Below are 17,607 nucleotides of genomic sequence, written 5' to 3' on the forward strand. Positions count from 1 at the left end.
ATTCAAATTAATGTATCATATTTAACTGTATGTCATGTTCTTTTGGGTTACACCAGAATATATAAATATTACTGATGTCCCAGGCGTTCACCGACTCTTAAAATATGACATATTTAAAATGGGCTCTTGGGAATGGCTGGAGTCACTGTGTCATTCTCATAGAATGAATCATGTCTGCAGTTTATCAGCTGCCCTTATGCTTTAAATAGCCACACAATAGTACCTTTAAAACATCCCAGAGTTACACAGTAAATGAAACAACCCATCATTAAACATTATAATACTTTACATTAAAAATTAATTTCACTTTTATTCTTGTATATTATATTCTTGACCTGTAAACCTTTTATTATCAGTGTATGGAAATTTGCATAAGCACAGTTATAGATCTACTATATCTGGCCTGTTTTCATAGTAAATTGTCCACTGTTGATCACTTTTTATGTTGCTTGTTATGTTTAAAGGCTTAAATTAGTAGGATTATTAGCAGACCATTTTGCTTCATAACTACATTTAACCTTTTAATAGGTTCTTATGATACCCAGATAAAGAATGCTGTCTGTTCTCTTGACTGAAGAGCACAGTCATCCCTGGCTCTTCCCATTAATCCTCTGCTAAAGCTTTGATTGGCATGCAGGGCAGCTGCGTGTCTGGGTGTGCTTTGTCCCGCCGCTGGGCTGGAATAACTGCTAAATCCATACAGTTCATATACAGACAGACTGATTGAAAATAGATTGAAAATAGTATTAACAATCCTCAAAAAAAATTGAATGAATTTGGGGTTGTGCTAACGTAATTTCTATTATATCTGTCTATACTATTAGTAGTTATTTTATGTTGTTATGTTGGAAATATACAGGCTAAAAGCTCTTGAACTCAGATGCCAGTTTTTATTTAAAGACCTTGATGTAGATCTTTATTAAGAGTTCAACAAACAAAGTGCTAATAAAAGACATTCACACTATTCAAGCGCTGCTCTTTGTGCTGTCAGACATCCTGTTTATTAACTGAAGGGGTAGACAATGTTATGACAATGTTATCCTGTTACGTTTTGTTTAGAATTTTAGGACTGTTTAATGGCCATATATAAGTAGTCTATTGTGAATGTGTGCTGTTCAGGGAATGGTGGGACTCTGAGACCTCGTAGGAATGCAGAACACTCCAGACTAATGAATGGTTACATCTAGCACCTAGTTATGCCGTCAGAAACCTTTCAATAACTACTGCTATCTCAGCTGTCTCTTGTGAAAAATATAGGGATAAGCCTATAATACAAGTCTATCTCGGTTTGGTAAAACTTGGTAGTAAGGTACATTAAGTAATAATGAACATTACTTTTAAAGTATTTATAAGTTTTATAGTTTTTTTTATTAAATATAATAAAAAGTGTGCATTCTTATATTCTTACGTCGCTAGTAACCACACTCAATGTAGTTTTTTTTTTTTTTTTAAATATCGGCCTCTACCAAATGGTTTAGATGTCACTTAATGGTAATAAATGGTACCGGAATTCATACACATACTTTGCCATACCTTTTCATTGCCCATCATAATTTATGATCAAAATCTTTTCTAGTCTTGACAAAACACATTGTCAGAAAGGTTTCCAAATATCACTTCTGTCACTAAATATGGAACCTTGAGACTCAGATCTTTCTAACAATGTGTGTTTTGTCAAGATTAGAAAAGGTTTTGATAATAAATTATGAAAGATGATGCCCAAAAGGGGTTTCTATAACGCAACGTCCAATTTCAAAGCTGTTTTCACAGAACGAATTCTGAGTTTGTAAGCTTTCAAATGATACCTAATTTATGATAACTACTAAAATATGTGATATAATAATAATAATAATTATATATATATATATATATATATATATATAATACATTATACTTTTTAGAGGACTTCTTACCTTACTTTTTAAAATATAATTTTATCTTTTTTATTGACAAATACTATTCATGTTTTATTATTAACTTTTAGCACTAAAAACCAAAGTTTCAATTATTAAAAGTGTGTGTATTGACTGTTTGTGACAAAGGTCAGAAACTCCTGTAATGACGTCGATTTTTTGAGGCGCACTCTTGTCATAAATTCATATATTACTGTTCATTCATTATTTGTAAGGAAAAAAAAAACAGTGCTAAAATATTTATTTAGGTGTCTTAGACCTTTCCAACAATATATAGTTTGTCATGACTAGATTAGGATTTAGTAATATAGTGAAGTAAATTTAGGTTTACCCTTACCCTTACACTTAAGGGGTTAAATGTAAATGTTTTATATGTACAGACTAGCAATAATTGATAGTTATAAATTATATACAATTATTTAAATTACTTATAAATTATAACACATTATAATTTGTTATTTAGAAAAGTATTCTCATAAATTAACTTTAACCAAGATCCATAAAAGCTACAAGAAAATTATCACTGGTAGTTCTTTATACCACCATATTGAAAAGTGTCAGCCATTTTTGTTTAAATTATTTAAAGATTAATACTAAAACAGTACCTGCTTAAGAGTCAGTTCAGAGGAATGTCCAGTATTGGCACAATAACTTTGTGTAAAATAAATCCCACAGTCGACAGATCCAACCCACAGTGTGGTGATATGAGTTTAGCAATAATAAATGTCTTTCCCACTTCTCTGCAGTGACAGGAACATGACAAGGTGTTGAAAGGTCTCTCTGGTGAACACTTTGAGTTGGCTGGGAATCTGCTGCATTAGTGACGTCCCCTGATAATCTCCCCTAACAAGAACCATCAGCACCCCTGCCCGCCACCATATCACTGGACACCATAAACTATGGCCTCTTATGAAGCTTTTCTATATCTAAATTCATATCTTTGTCAGTTTCAATACAAAACAATGCAAGGGCAACATTTAGGATGCTTAGTCTTTTGCAGACTTTTTTCATATTTTAAAGTCCCCCAGGGCTGCATTTATTTAATAATATACATTATAAAAATACAGTAAAACATTAATATTTTGAAATCACTTATATAACATAATTTATTCAAAAATGTGCATTGTGGTACCATAAAAAGAGAAGTGATTTGGCTACTGTAAACTGTATATCGAGTAGTAAATGTGATCATGTATAGTTTGGCATGTGCTGGGAGCAACAGTCCATATGAGCTTGTGTTCTCTAAAGCCGATGCTGGGCCTGTTCAGCTGACAGGGTGGGGCACAAGAGGGGAGGGACGGAAACTAAAGGACTAAAGCACTTGGCTTGATTTAACCACAGTATCAGCATAGTGGACGCTGCCTTGAGGAAAGGCCAGACCCCCACACCTTTAAAACACGGTGTCCTGGACTGTAACAAAACTAGAGATAAGAGAGTAGCCTAGATAAAATCATTGTGTGAGTGATAGGTGAAGGGCCAAAGAATCAAAGATGGAGAATATATATATTCCTGTGACTCACACAAAAGATATTCAACATTCCTGGCCATCAGCCTGAACGCTTACAATGGAGCACCTCTAAGTGCCAGGGCACCAAAAGATTGGCTTGTTTTAGTGTGTTTGATGTGCTTATGTCAGGAGGGGGGCTAACAGGTCAGATGTCCTTGGCCTTATAGGGCTAGGGCAATCGAGGTTATATATCCCATCTCTGCTATTGTGCTGAATCTGAGCATCCTGTCCACTGGTCCCTGTGTGGTTTTTCGTCTGTACGTTCTTTCCTATTTAGGACTATGTGTATTGTGCTATAGATATACTGCTTTTTTGTTATATTTACCATTACATATACTTCATATCTAAATTTTTCTCTGTTTTTTTTTTAGGAGGAATCGCAAACACCTGGAGCCTCCATTTGCATCTGCTGTCTGTCATTAACCTAATAGGTACATTTATGTTAAGCACTGATCAATTGCATTGAAAATCACTTAAACTGCATTAGTTCTTCTTTCTAGTTCACAAGTCTTTTGTTTTTTTAATAATTTAAGGTTAAATATGGGTGATGCTGAGATGTCAGTTTTTGGGGCTGCTGCCTCTTACCTGCGGAAGTCTGACAGGGAGCGCCTAGAGGCGCAAACGAAACTTTTCGACATAAAGAAGGAATGCTTCGTGCCGGATTCAGTGGAGGAGTTTGTTAAAGCCACCATCATGAGTCGAGAGAATGGCAAAGTCACTGTGGAGACACAGGGAGGGAAGGTCAGTGCAAAAAGAACATGATTTCCATTTATGACCTTTTGGCTTTTGTGAATATTTGAATAGCCACTATGTAATTTTGATATTTTAGTATCATCCAAAATCATTACTGGGATGACCTTCTTTTACACACACACACATTCTAAAACATATAATATATGGTTGCATTTTTTCATTTCTCAAAGTCTCTTAGGCTACATAATGAACAATTGAACAGAAACAGTATACTCAAATAATTTATGCTGAACAGTAAACAACTTGTCGAGAATGTCTAAACCAAATTTTTCTTTTGGCAAGCCTTTGTTGTTAGCTGAACCCTCTAAAGGTTCATGTTTTAATTTGATAAAAAAAAATTGTGTTTTAAAAATTATAGATTTTTATTCAGTTTAATTTGGCATTGATATTTCCAGCACAATCTTATTGTCCTCCTAAAGTTCCCTTGGATTTTCAGGTTGGAGAAATCTGCTCTAAACGTTATCCTTTATTTGAACAGACTGTCACTGTCAAAGAGGGTGACATTATGCAACAGAATCCCCCCAAATTTGATAAAATTGAAGACATGGCAATGCTGACCTTTCTCCATGAGCCTGCTGTGCTGTTTAACCTCAAAGAGCGCTATGCAGCATGGATGATCTATGTGAGTACAGGAGTCTCAGCTGCTTCTCTGAAACCAAACATTTATACTTTTTTTTTAAGTATACATTTATTTATACATTTATACTTCTGTTCTACAGACCTACTCAGGGCTGTTCTGTGTCACTGTCAACCCTTACAAGTGGCTGCCAGTTTACAATCAGGAGGTGGTTACAGCCTATAGAGGGAAGAAGAGGAGTGAAGCTCCTCCCCACATCTATTCCATCTCTGATAACGCCTACCAGTACATGCTGTCAGGTAATACTCACAAAAATAACCAACAGATCAAAAATGATCAAATGTACAGATAATGAAATCGGCAGCAACAAATAAAACAAAACAAAAATGGATTTTTGTTATTCTGTCCTTGAACAGACCGAGAAAACCAGTCCATTCTTATTACGTAAGTGACAAAGCACACCGCATGTAAAGTCACTATATCGTCACTTAAGTTTTGTTACAATCGCTTACCATTAAAATCATGATTATTTTTTTGTGTTTTTTTGGTAACATCCATGCAGCTCTTATCCATACAATCCAAGTACTCTAAAACTATTACATAAGTAATATATCTTACTTTATTTATGATGCTAGTGGAGAGTCCGGTGCTGGGAAAACTGTGAATACTAAAAGAGTCATTCAGTACTTTGCCAGCATTGCAGCAAGTGGAGGGAAGAAGGACGCGACTGCTCAGAACAAGGTGCTACTTTAAGAAAGGGACAAATATAGATTTGCTGACAAAGCCTTTGATGCCTAATGTTTTAACTATGTTTTTACCTTCTTCTGGGTTTTTGATCTGCTTATAGGGTACACTGGAGGATCAAATTATCCAGGCTAACCCTGCGTTGGAGGCCTTTGGTAATGCTAAGACCATAAGAAATGACAACTCCTCAAGATTTGTAAGTGAACGTGTAGTAAATAAAAATTGCAGAGCATATTCAACTTTATGCAACATTGTGTAAGGAGGCTGTTCAACATATTTTTCTGTAGGGAAAATTTATTCGAATTCACTTTGATACAAGGGGGAAACTGGCATCTGCTGACATTGAAACATGTATGTCATTGCTTTCTTTTTGCAAACATTTCACATTTCATTAAATTCTGGTGTAAGTTATATATTATAAATGGAAAAGTCAAAAAAAAAATCCCTGTTCAAATGCTAATGCCAAATGATTATAGTGGACTACTTGAATATTTTAAAACTATGTCCTTTCTATTTGTCTAGATCTCCTGGAGAAGTCTCGTGTGGTCAATCAGTTAAAGGCTGAGAGAGACTACCACATTTTCTATCAAATCTTATCCAACAAAAAACCTGAGCTCCTTGGTGAGCAAATAAAGTAACTTCAGACACTCAATAATACAAAACCTGGAATTGAATGTAATCCTGTGCCCTCTCTCTTCTATTGAAACTGTATAAACAGAGATGATGCTAGTAACAGCAAACCCATATGACTACTCATTCATCTCTCAGGGAGAGACCACGGTTGCTTCTATTGATGATGGTGATGAGTTAATGGCCACAGATGTAAGTTTTTTGCCATTAAAGCTGGATAAAAACCATAACGATCTTTGGCCACATAACATTCATGTCTTAAGGCACTAACATAGCCAAACCTTCTACTTTCACAGAGTGCCTTTGATGTTTTGGGCTTCACACAAGAAGAAAAGAACTCTGTGTACAAGCTGACTGGAGCTATCATGCACTTCGGCAACATGAAGTTCAAGCAAAAGCAGCGAGAGGAACAAGCAGAATCAGATGGAACTGAAGGTGAGTAATTAAAGCTGACATCAAAATGCAGCAAATTCAGATGTCATCACCATCACCGAATTTCAGTCATGCTTTATGTAAGAAATCTTGATTTCCAGATGCTGACAAAGCAGCATATCTAATGGGTCTAAATTCGGCTGACCTCATTAAGGGTCTATGCCACCCAAGGGTCAAAGTTGGAAATGAGTGGGTCACCAAGGGACAAAGTGTCCAGCAAGTAAGTAGTCTTAATCCAAGCTGACAACAATGAGAGAACGAAAAGTAAAACAAACAAAACTTTTATGCGCTTATTTCAGGTGTACTCTTCTATTGGTGCCTTATCAAAATCAGTGTATGAAAAAATGTTCCTCTGGATGGTGGTGAGAATCAACCAGTCTCTGGAGACAAAGCAGGCTCGCCAGTACTTCATTGGAGTGTTGGATATTGCTGGCTTTGAGATCTTTGAAGTGAGTACTGAATGTTTATCTTAACACACAAGTTACACCCAAATATCTATATTTTTTTCATGTAAAACTGTTACTGCAACTGTGCTATTACAAATTCATGTACAGTTCAACACCTTTGAGCAACTCTGCATCAACTTTACCAATGAGAAACTGCAACAGTTTTTCAACCACCACATGTTTGTGCTGGAACAAGAGGAGTACAAGAAAGAAGGGATCGAATGGCAGTTCATTGACTTCGGCATGGATTTACAGGCCTGCATCGATCTCATTGAGAAAGTGAGTCACAATAATGAATTATACAAAAAATTAATTACAGCAATAATATATGTTTCTTTGACATCAGCATTTCTCCATTTTCCTGATTCCTTCAGCCTATGGGCATCATGTCCATCCTTGAAGAGGAATGCATGTTTCCTAAAGCCAGTGATGCAACCTTTAAAGCAAAGCTTTATGACAACCACCTTGGGAAATCAAATAACTTCCAGAAACCCAGGATTGTAAAGGGCAAGCCAGAGGCTCACTTTGCCCTGGTTCACTACGCTGGTACAGTGGATTACAACATCAACAACTGGTTGGTCAAGAATAAGGACCCCCTCAATGAAACTGTGGTTGGGTTGTACCAGAAGTCCTCACTGAAGTTGTTGGCTATATTGTTTGCCAACTATGCAAGTGCAGATGCAGGTGAGCTTGTAATGTATTAAAAAAAAAACAATTGACATTATCAATTTGAAGAACTGTCTACTTTAAGTAATGTGAGGTCATACGACATGTGAAAATCAAACTATAAATCAAGTGTCCACATTGAAACTTCTGAATTATATTTTGTCGAGCAGACAGTGCAAGTGGTAAAAAAGAAAAGAAGAAGAAAGGGTCATCATTCCAGACAGTGTCTGCACTTCACAGGGTATGCCATAGCCTGTCAAAACCAAAAAAAAAGTTGTTCTTTCCAAGTCAAAATTGGCTAACAAGTGATTCCTTACAGGAGAATCTTAACAAGCTAATGACAAACCTGAGATCAACACATCCTCACTTTGTACGGTGCATCATTCCTAATGAGACAAAGACTCCTGGTGCGATGGAGAACCCTTTGGTCATGCACCAGCTACGCTGTAACGGTGTACTAGAGGGCATTAGGATCTGCAGGAAGGGCTTCCCCAACAGAATCCTCTATGGGGACTTTAAACAGAGGTACCGTGAGTTAAGGGAAGGAAAAATATTACTAACATTAAATGCAACACCTGCTTGTTTTAATATTTAAATACTTTCTTCTGTGATTCTGCAGATATCGTATCTTAAACCCTGCATCTATCCCCGAGGGACAGTTCATAGACAGCAAGAAAGGAGCAGAGAAACTTTTGGGTTCACTGGATATCGACCACCAGCAGTACAGGTTTGGGCACACTAAGGTAAGTCATGTAACACTACCTACTAGGAATGCTGTAAAAGGAAAAGATTGCGTTATAACTTAATGTCTACTATTACATCAGGTATTTTTTAAGGCTGGTCTTCTTGGCCAACTTGAGGAGATGAGAGATGAGCGTCTATCAAAAATAATCACTGGGATTCAAGCAAGGTCTCGGGGTCTTCTCTCAAGGGCTGAGTATCAAAAGATGGTAGAACGCAGGTAATGCTTATCTCATAGATTGTAATATACTTAAACTAGCGATGTGGGTTGAATTTTGACTATTTTTTATGCATTCTCTGCTAAAAAAAAAAAGGGATGCCCTGCTTGTGATTCAGTGGAATGTACGTGCGTTCATGTCTGTCAAGAATTGGCCCTGGATGAAACTCTTCTTTAAAATTAAACCATTGCTGAGATCTGCTGAGAATGAGAAGGAAATGGCCAATATGAAAGAGGAGTTCTTGAAGCTCAAGGAAGCTTATGCAAAGTCTGAGGCTCGTAAAAAAGAACTTGAGGAAAAAATGGTGTCTCTTCTTCAAGAAAAAAATGACCTTCAACTTCAAGTTCAAGCGGTAAGGTTGCTAAATTTCATAGTTAAAAGATTGGAATTAACAGTATGTCATTTTATGCATGAATCTTTGTATTATTTTCAATGCAAACAGGAACAAGATAATCTCTGTGATGCTGAAGAGAGGTGTGAAGGTCTGATCAAAAACAAGATTCAGATGGAGGCTAAAACCAAAGAGCTGACAGAGCGGCTTGAGGATGAGGAGGAGATGAACGCAGAGCTGACAGCTAAGAAGAGAAAGCTGGAGGATGAGTGCTCAGAGTTGAAGAAAGATATTGATGACCTGGAGCTGACTCTGGCTAAAGTGGAGAAAGAAAAGCATGCTACTGAGAACAAGGTTTCATACAGACTGCAATTAACTGTGAAAAGGTAATGTCCATCTCTAATGAAGTGTTTAATTAATATTAGCTTCATCCACACACAGGTGAAGAACCTGACAGAAGAAATGGCAGCTTTAGATGATATTATTGCCAAGCTGACAAAAGAGAAAAAAGCCCTGATGGAAGCTCATCAGCAGACACTGGATGACCTGCAGAGTGAGGAGGACAAAGTCAACACCCTCACTAAGGCAAAAGCAAAGCTGGAGCAGCAGGTGGATGATGTAAGTAAGCTAAGCTTCTTGTACGTGATATGTAGATAATTTTTTTGTTGTTTTTTGTGAAGAAACAAGAATCTTTGTTGCAGCATATTAAGAATTTGCTTTGTTAAATCCGTAAGCTTGAAGGATCTCTGGAGCAAGAAAAGAAACTCCGAATGGATCTAGAAAGATCTAAGAGGAAACTTGAAGGAGATTTGAAGTTAACCCAGGAAAGTTTAATGGACCTGGAGAATGACAAGCAGCAAATGGAAGAAAGACTGAAGAAGTAAGACAAACTACTTTACATTTATTTATTTAGCTGACACTTTTATCCAAAGTGACCTACAATTGCTATATATGTCAGAGGTTGCACGCCTCTGGAGAAATTAGGGGTTAAGTGTCTTGCTCAGGGACACATTGGTGTCTTGCAGTGAATTTGAACCCGGGTCTCTCACACCAACGGCATGTGTCTTATCCATTGCGCCATCACCACCCCAATACACTTTATTATTAGTGTATTATTGTTTTGAATGTTTGAACATCTTAATAAAATAGTCCATAATTTCATTTTCAGAAAAGACTTTGAAATCAGTCAGCTTAACAGTAAAATTGAGGATGAACAAAACATAATTATCCAACTACAAAAGAAAATCAAGGAGCTGCAGGTACTTTATAAAACCATACTTAATGATCCGTCCTGTTGATCATCGTAATGTGCATTTTGAAGGGAAAAACTCTACTTCTCTTTATGCTAGGCTCGAGTTGAAGAGCTGGAGGAAGAGCTTGAGGCAGAAAGAGCTGCCAGAGCCAAGGTGGAGAAACAGAGAGCAGATTTAGCCAGAGAGCTGGAAGAGATCAGTGAGAGACTAGAGGAGGCTGGAGGAGCTACATCTGCTCAGATTGAGATGAATAAGAAACGAGAGGCAGAGTTTCAGAAACTTCGCAGAGACCTTGAAGAGGCCACTCTGCAGCACGAGGCCACTGCCGCCACGTTGAGAAAGAAACAGGCTGACAGTGTGGCTGAACTTGGAGAGCAAATAGACAATTTGCAGAGAGTCAAGCAAAAACTGGAAAAGGAGAAAAGTGAACTCAAGCTGGAGCTGGATGATGTGGCCTCCAGCATGGAGCAAATTGTCAAGTCCAAGGTGAATTGGCTGATTTCTTTTCTTTCTTTTTTTTTTGGCAAGATTCTATTTATTCATAAAATCTGACATTAGAATAAAGATCTTTAATTATCTGTTTTTTTATTTCTGGAGAATGTCTATAATAATAATACAATATTTATTCAAAATAGACTAATATGGAGAAACTGAACCGAACTCTGGAAGATCAAATGAATGAATTCCGTAACAGGTATGAAGAAACTCAAAGGACCCTAAATGACTTTACAACTCAGAAGGCAAAGCTTCAGGCAGAAAATGGTAAATCATTCTTGGCTTGACTATAAAATGGTGATAATTTTATAAGACAGCAACAGTTCATTTGCCTGTTTCTTTCAAAACAGATGAATTTGCAAGACAGTTAGAAGAAAAGGAATCATTAATCTCTCAGCTGACAAGGGGTAAGAACTCCTTTAGTCAACAATTGGAGGACCTGAAAAGGCAGTTAGATGAAGAAATGAAGGTAACAGACACTTGTCCACTACTCCTATATTTCCACTACCGCTTGTACTTCAAGTCACTCATAACCTTCTATAACAAAGTGATCAAACAAATCTTTTTCTAGGCGAAGAATGCTCTCGCCCATGCTGTACAGTCCTCCCGTCATGACACAGATCTGCTCAGAGAGCAGTATGAGGAGGAGCAGGAGGCCAAAGCAGAGCTACAGCGAAGCATGTCTAAAGCTAATTCTGAGGTGGCTCAGTGGAGAACCAAGTATGAAACTGATGCCATTCAGAGGACTGAGGAGCTGGAAGAAGCCAAGTAAGATCTGAAACCTTTATAACTCTAAGTACATGAATGCACATGATATTGGGAAACATTCAAAATGACCCAGTAATGACTACTTGTGTTTCTTGTACTGGTTTCTAAAACCAAGTTAAGGCTTAGCACATTTTCTCTGTTCTGCCTGGTTTTTGTGAGTTACACTTTTCAAAAGCCTTCTGAAAAATCCAGTATGAAAAAAATACCTTGTGCTGGTAACCAGCAATGCTGGATTTTTCAGCAGGGAAGACTGTTCTTTTAATTACTACTTTTAATACCATGCAGGAAGAAACTGGCACAGCGTTTGCAGGAGGCTGAGGAGGCCGTGGAGGCTGTTAATGCTAAATGCTCTTCCCTTGAAAAGACTAAACACAGACTCCAGAATGAAATCGAAGATTTGATGGTGGACGTGGAGAGATCCAACACTGCTGCTGCAGCTTTAGACAAGAAACAAAGAAACTTTGACAAGGTAGCATTTAAACAAGTGACTAAAACATTTAGAAAACATTTATAATTGTATGAATTCACCTTGATAGAGAAAAAAATATTTCAGAAACTCACACCAGTCAAAAGTTTGGACATACCTATAATACTCATTTTTTATTATTCCTATTTTCCACTCTTTAGATTAATGGTAAAATCATCAGAATTCTGAACTAAAAGAAACAGAAGTATGGAACTTGCATGGCCAAAAAATGTTAAGCAAATTGTAAATCCACCCTTTGTCACCATCTCCATTTCAATTTATTAGTTTAAAAATGTATTCAATTAATTTTAGGAAAATTTTATGAGATCAACATTCATTATCAAAAATCTTTCAGGTCTTATCTGAATGGAAACAGAAGTATGAGGAGTCTCAGTGTGAACTGGAGAGCTCTCAGAAGGAGGCAAGATCTTTGAGCACAGAACTGTTCAAGCTAAAGAACTCCTATGAGGAATCTTTGGATCACCTGGAGACCTTGAAGAGAGAGAACAAGATCCTGCAAGGTTCTTGCTATACAAAATTCTGCTACTTTGTACATGTTTGCATAAAATTACAAGTATATAATTGTTTTTGTATTCAAGTCTCTATGGATAGTCCAAATGATAATGTAATTTTTCCTGTAGAGGAGATCTCTGATCTGTCCGAACAGCTTGGCGAGAGTGGGAAGACAATCCATGAGTTGGAGAAGGTCCGTAAGCAGCTGGAACAAGAAAAGGCAGAGATACAAGCTGCTCTGGAAGAGGCTGAGGTAGGAGCTTGGCCACAAAAAAAATTGAAAGAAGTACAATGATGACATGAGTAAGCTTGTCCTGTTTTTACAGGGTTCTCTGGAGCATGAGGAAGGTAAAATTATGAGGGCCCAGCTAGAATTTAACCAAATAAAAGCTGACATTGAGCGCAAGATGACTGAGAAAGATGAGGAAATGGAGCAGTCAAAGAGAAACCAACAGAGGACCATAGACACCTTGCAAAGTGCATTGGAGTCTGAAACTCGTAGCAGGAATGAGGCTCTCAGGATAAAGAAGAAGATGGAAGGAGATTTAAATGAAATGGAGATCCAGCTGAGCCAGGCTAACAGACAGGCAGCTGAGGCTCAAAAACAACTCAAGTCTGTCCAGGCCCATCTGAAGGTAAAAAGTCTTACCATTTCATAATTCACTTTCTTTCCTCCAAAAGTAACCTTGGCTTTCCTTAATGGAAAATCTTGTAGGACTCTCAGCTTCAGCTCGATGACTCTCTTCGAGACAATGATGATCTGAAGGAGAACATTGCACTTGTAGAGAGGCGCAATACCTTGATTCAGGCCGAACTGGAGGAGCTTAGGGCTGTTCTGGAACAAACAGAGCGTGGACGCAAACTTTCTGAGCAAGAGCTGCTCGACGTCACTGAGAGAGTACAGCTTTTGCATTCTCAGGTAAACCATGAGGAGTCTTTTTGGTATTTTTGTCGAAAGGTTCAATTTCAAATGATCACTGTATTAGAAACTTTCTCATACAGAACACCAGCCTCATAAACCAGAAGAAGAAGCTGGAGGCTGATGCAGCCCAACTTCAGAGTGAGGTGGAAGAGGCAGTGCAAGAATGCAGGAATGCTGAAGAGAAAGCCAAGAAGGCCATCACCGATGCTGCCATGATGGCCGAGGAACTGAAGAAGGAGCAGGATACAAGTTCTCACCTGGAGCGTATGAAGAAGAACATGGAGCAGACCATTAAAGATCTGCAGCACCGCCTGGATGAAGCAGAACAAATTGCTATGAAGGGAGGCAAGAAACAAGTTCAGAAACTGGAAGCTAGGGTGAGTAATTACAGTACTCTGCTATTCTTGTGGCTCTTGTTCATTTAAGAAGACATGAATAAAGCAATGTCTAATGCAAGTGCATCACTAGGTAAGAGAGCTGGAAAGTGAAGTTGAAGCTGAACAGAAGAGAAGCAGTGAATCTGTGAAGGGAATCCGTAAATATGAACGCCGCATCAAAGAGCTTACATATCAGGTGGGATTAAAATATTTAGATTTCATGGGCAAGTGGATAAGTTTGATAATGATTAAAACAAATCATTTACAGAATTAATCTTTAATTGTATGTTTCTAGACTGAAGAGGACCGTAAAAACATAGCCCGTCTTCAGGATTTGGTTGACAAGCTGCAACTAAAAGTCAAAGCTTACAAAAGAGCTGCAGAGGAAGCTGTAAGTGCTCTTGAAATTCAGAGACAGATCTAGTCACTGTGAATGGTGTTGTGTATACTGTATACTGATGTCTTGTGTGTTTTGTTTGCCTCTTGTAATAGGAAGAACAGGCAAACACTCACCTCAGCAAATTCCGTAAGCTGCAGCATGAACTAGATGAAGCAGACGAGAGGGCTGATATTGCTGAATCTCAAGTGAACAAACTACGTGCCAAAAGTCGTGATGTGGGGCCAAAGGTACAGTGGATACAATTAAATAATCATTAATTAAAATGTTAAAGAGCTCATGAAATTGCATGACTTCAGTTGGGATCCCACTCTTTTAATAGCCAACATGTCAGTCAGGCAGTCAGATTTACTTGCTAGCCAGGTTTATAATAGGGAGTGACAATCTCATTCTAGAGAGCATCTGATTCGACAGAAATCTTTAAGTACAGGTTAACTCAATGATTTTGGCTGTTAATATTTTACAACATCATTCCTTAATAACTAATGAAGTCTTTTTTCCCCTCATCAAAATTCTTCTCTCACAGAAAGGATTTGATGAAGAGTGAAGTCCTGGAAATCTTCTGAAATCTTCTTTATTTGCTTGCCTTTCTCTCTGTACACTATTGTACACTGTTCAATTTTTCCTCACTTACAGTACATGAAATAAAGTCACTCTGCATCTAGTTTGTTGTCTTGTATGTTTATGGAGACTAAGTTATATCGCATTGTTCAAAGACTCAATACTTAAAGTTCAATTCTCAGAAGAGCATTTAGTTTATTTTCATATAAATTAAGTAACATCTACATCTATTTATCATATTATTAATTTGGCATTTTACAACAAAGTAAATAAACATGTGTATCCCCTGAAATTGTTTATTAAAGATAGTAATCCCAACAGCTCTTTTGTAGTTTTTAGCTGTGCCTCAAACATACAGAACTCTCTAAAGCTGAACATGTCCTGTGGCAAGTGAAAACTAACTTGGGAGTATATACAATAAATTACAATTGAGTTTCAATGTGATTTTCAAAACTGACTTAACAATGATTTAAAATGAATTTAAGGTAACCAATGAGCGTCATTGACCCAGTGTACTGAGCATAACTTCAGGAATCAGGTTTTAAGAATTTGAAATGGAAGTGCTGATGTCTAAAATGGAAAAGGATATAACAAAGCCTTTGGTTCTTGAAATAGATTGGATAATGATAAAGGGTCATGCTAAGTGAGCTACTCTGAAGTACTTAAAGGGATACTCCACCGATTTTTCATATTAAACTATGTTATTCCCTTAACTAAGACGAGTTGATACATACCTCGCTCATCTCAGTGAGTGCACTCAATCACTCTGTTGCAAGACACTTTGATAGCACTTAACTTAGCCCAGTTCCTTCCTTAGGATCCAAACAGAGAAGTTTCATTACATACAACTAGACTTAACTGAAAGGTGAGGATTCAATACATATAACAGTCATTCACAGTCATTTTTAAATAATTACATAACAGTCATCCACAGTCATTTAAAAAAAATTAGTCATTTATTTTGTCCAGCTGGTCCTTCCTTTCAATACTGTCTGTAACTCACCTCAGGAGCAGGTTTCTCACAGGTCTCAATGAGTAGGAGAGACACACACCACCGAGAGATGATCATGTGAGAGAGCAGCAAAATAAATCTTTGGCTCTATCACAGTTGTATTAGGTGTATAAATCTTTGGGGATATGTAAATGTAAATTGCGCAACATTTTAAATGCACTGAAATCTTGATAACATGGCCAATTATGTAACATTGACGTTGCATAAAACACGTAAAATTCAAAACAAGTGTAATTAAGCAGCCAGCTGTGATAAGTAGGCATACGCATTTTATGACCAGTGGGAACAAAATGCATGTTACCTGTGTGTCGGAGTGACGTTCATTATGTTAAGTGCTTATCTGACTAAAAAAGGTCATCTTTATCTTTAAAGACTTTAGCAATGGCTTGGCATTTCCCACTTCCTTTTGCACTTAGACGCCAGTCATCCTTTAAAAGATTTGGCTGGGTGTCAAAATAGAACAGTATTATCACTTGTCATAGGCACTTAACTCCCTGTTTATCTGTTGACCCTTCCCGTGTGGTAATTGTCAAGGGTACTCACCTTTCAGTTATGTCTAAGTATTGAATTAAAAAAAATCGTATTCAAACACTCTTAAAATGGACAATCATCTATAGAAACATAACAAACCAGGAATTATTTTCCAAAATTGTGAGTCAAGTAAAAAAATAACATTATTATGTATTTTTGTACTTACCTTTGATGTTTCTGTCTGCATATATTTGTACTAAGAAGAATATGTCTACCCATGAGGCCAATGGATTAGCGTCCCTTTCATCACCCACAGTTGTAACACATTTCAAGGACACTGACACCAACATGTGAACCCTCAAAAAAGATTTAATATGAGTACAGGACTCAAGAATACAATTACAAGAATTTCAGATACCATAAAATATTTATGGGTCTCTGTGTATACCCGTCACTTGGTTTTATTTATGAGGAAAAACACCTTTAATGGCCAGGTGACGGACTATAGTTGATCCCAGGCAGAGACATAAAGTAAGGTCCAGAGGGTCAGAGTATGATGTGGGTTTCACTCCTCAATCAGTGATATCCACTCAACAGGAATTTCACAGGGTTATCTTTGTCCTCAAGGAAACAATGGGTTGTCAACAACATGGGTTGTGGGGGGGAAAACTTGCTGGCTAAATGATAATGAAGGATGGTACGGCAATAACCAACATTGTTCCCCACCCAGGAGAAAACTCCAGTTCTCTCTTCTTGTCATTTTTATTGTATTATCATTATGTAATTTTACTGAATCTGAGGTATGACCCCTCATATGTGTGCTGTTCGACACTTGCCGCCTGGTAAATCCCGCAGACTAAGATGCTTAATATAGATGCAGACTCAGAAGGCATCTGATATTGTTGTTTGCGTCTCTGCCAAGTCTGGGATATGATGACAAAAAACACAATGTCACATATTAACCCCCATAAGCTCTCTGGGTAATTTAGAGCCCATATGGCATGCAGTTCAAACATATCTCTTTACAGAAATCTGATACCATCTCTTGAGTATTCTAAACAATGCTGGATGACAAATATAGAATTCCATCTTAAGTTTGTTAAAACAGAATTTAAATCCCTTTGTCGACTGTTAAACCCTAAAGTGGAGTGAATAGCTTACCACAAGAACATGAAAATAGAATTTTCCATAAATATCTTCCTCCTTTGCCTTAGCTCTTGGAGTAATATTCATATCAGATGCATTATTCTTCAATGCACACTGAGAATTTTGTTTGGCTTTAATCATTTACATTTCATTTAAGTGAACCCCACTTAACTCACTAGACTAAATTAGTGCTCTGCTAATCTCAGCAAGAGCCTAATATGGAGCACAAACCAATCTCAACAAAGATAAGACTTAACTCAACTAGCAG

General features: G+C 37.4%; 1 protein-coding gene across 1 annotated transcript in view; it reads left to right on the top strand.

Moving 5' to 3' along the window:
* LOC120482603 (myosin-7) overlaps window positions 1-14,807 on the top strand; it is a 48,912-nt gene extending 34,105 nt beyond the window's left edge. The window contains exons 2-39 of the mRNA XM_039677088.2: window positions 3,792-3,851; window positions 3,954-4,161; window positions 4,652-4,795; window positions 4,893-5,049; window positions 5,167-5,194; window positions 5,386-5,491; window positions 5,598-5,690; window positions 5,782-5,845; window positions 6,017-6,115; window positions 6,213-6,316; window positions 6,421-6,559; window positions 6,658-6,776; window positions 6,856-7,005; window positions 7,111-7,281; window positions 7,377-7,686; window positions 7,839-7,909; window positions 7,988-8,193; window positions 8,288-8,411; window positions 8,493-8,629; window positions 8,724-8,979; window positions 9,070-9,312; window positions 9,400-9,576; window positions 9,693-9,838; window positions 10,127-10,217; window positions 10,308-10,697; window positions 10,847-10,973; window positions 11,057-11,175; window positions 11,278-11,474; window positions 11,760-11,943; window positions 12,296-12,461; window positions 12,582-12,706; window positions 12,780-13,088; window positions 13,169-13,372; window positions 13,456-13,752; window positions 13,844-13,948; window positions 14,048-14,143; window positions 14,245-14,379; window positions 14,676-14,807. Coding sequence (XP_039533022.2) covers window positions 3,961-4,161; window positions 4,652-4,795; window positions 4,893-5,049; window positions 5,167-5,194; window positions 5,386-5,491; window positions 5,598-5,690; window positions 5,782-5,845; window positions 6,017-6,115; window positions 6,213-6,316; window positions 6,421-6,559; window positions 6,658-6,776; window positions 6,856-7,005; window positions 7,111-7,281; window positions 7,377-7,686; window positions 7,839-7,909; window positions 7,988-8,193; window positions 8,288-8,411; window positions 8,493-8,629; window positions 8,724-8,979; window positions 9,070-9,312; window positions 9,400-9,576; window positions 9,693-9,838; window positions 10,127-10,217; window positions 10,308-10,697; window positions 10,847-10,973; window positions 11,057-11,175; window positions 11,278-11,474; window positions 11,760-11,943; window positions 12,296-12,461; window positions 12,582-12,706; window positions 12,780-13,088; window positions 13,169-13,372; window positions 13,456-13,752; window positions 13,844-13,948; window positions 14,048-14,143; window positions 14,245-14,379; window positions 14,676-14,696 — 5,811 coding nt within the window. The 5' untranslated portion in view covers window positions 3,792-3,851; window positions 3,954-3,960 and the 3' untranslated portion in view covers window positions 14,697-14,807. The remainder of the gene's footprint in view (window positions 1-3,791; window positions 3,852-3,953; window positions 4,162-4,651; window positions 4,796-4,892; window positions 5,050-5,166; window positions 5,195-5,385; window positions 5,492-5,597; window positions 5,691-5,781; window positions 5,846-6,016; window positions 6,116-6,212; window positions 6,317-6,420; window positions 6,560-6,657; window positions 6,777-6,855; window positions 7,006-7,110; window positions 7,282-7,376; window positions 7,687-7,838; window positions 7,910-7,987; window positions 8,194-8,287; window positions 8,412-8,492; window positions 8,630-8,723; window positions 8,980-9,069; window positions 9,313-9,399; window positions 9,577-9,692; window positions 9,839-10,126; window positions 10,218-10,307; window positions 10,698-10,846; window positions 10,974-11,056; window positions 11,176-11,277; window positions 11,475-11,759; window positions 11,944-12,295; window positions 12,462-12,581; window positions 12,707-12,779; window positions 13,089-13,168; window positions 13,373-13,455; window positions 13,753-13,843; window positions 13,949-14,047; window positions 14,144-14,244; window positions 14,380-14,675) is intronic.
* The last annotated feature ends 2,800 nt before the right edge of the window (window positions 14,808-17,607 follow it).

The sequence above is a fragment of the Pimephales promelas genome, chromosome 5, assembly GCF_988280905.1.
Source record: "Pimephales promelas chromosome 5, fPimPro1.hap1.1, whole genome shotgun sequence".
Taxonomy (NCBI): domain Eukaryota; kingdom Metazoa; phylum Chordata; class Actinopteri; order Cypriniformes; family Leuciscidae; genus Pimephales; species Pimephales promelas.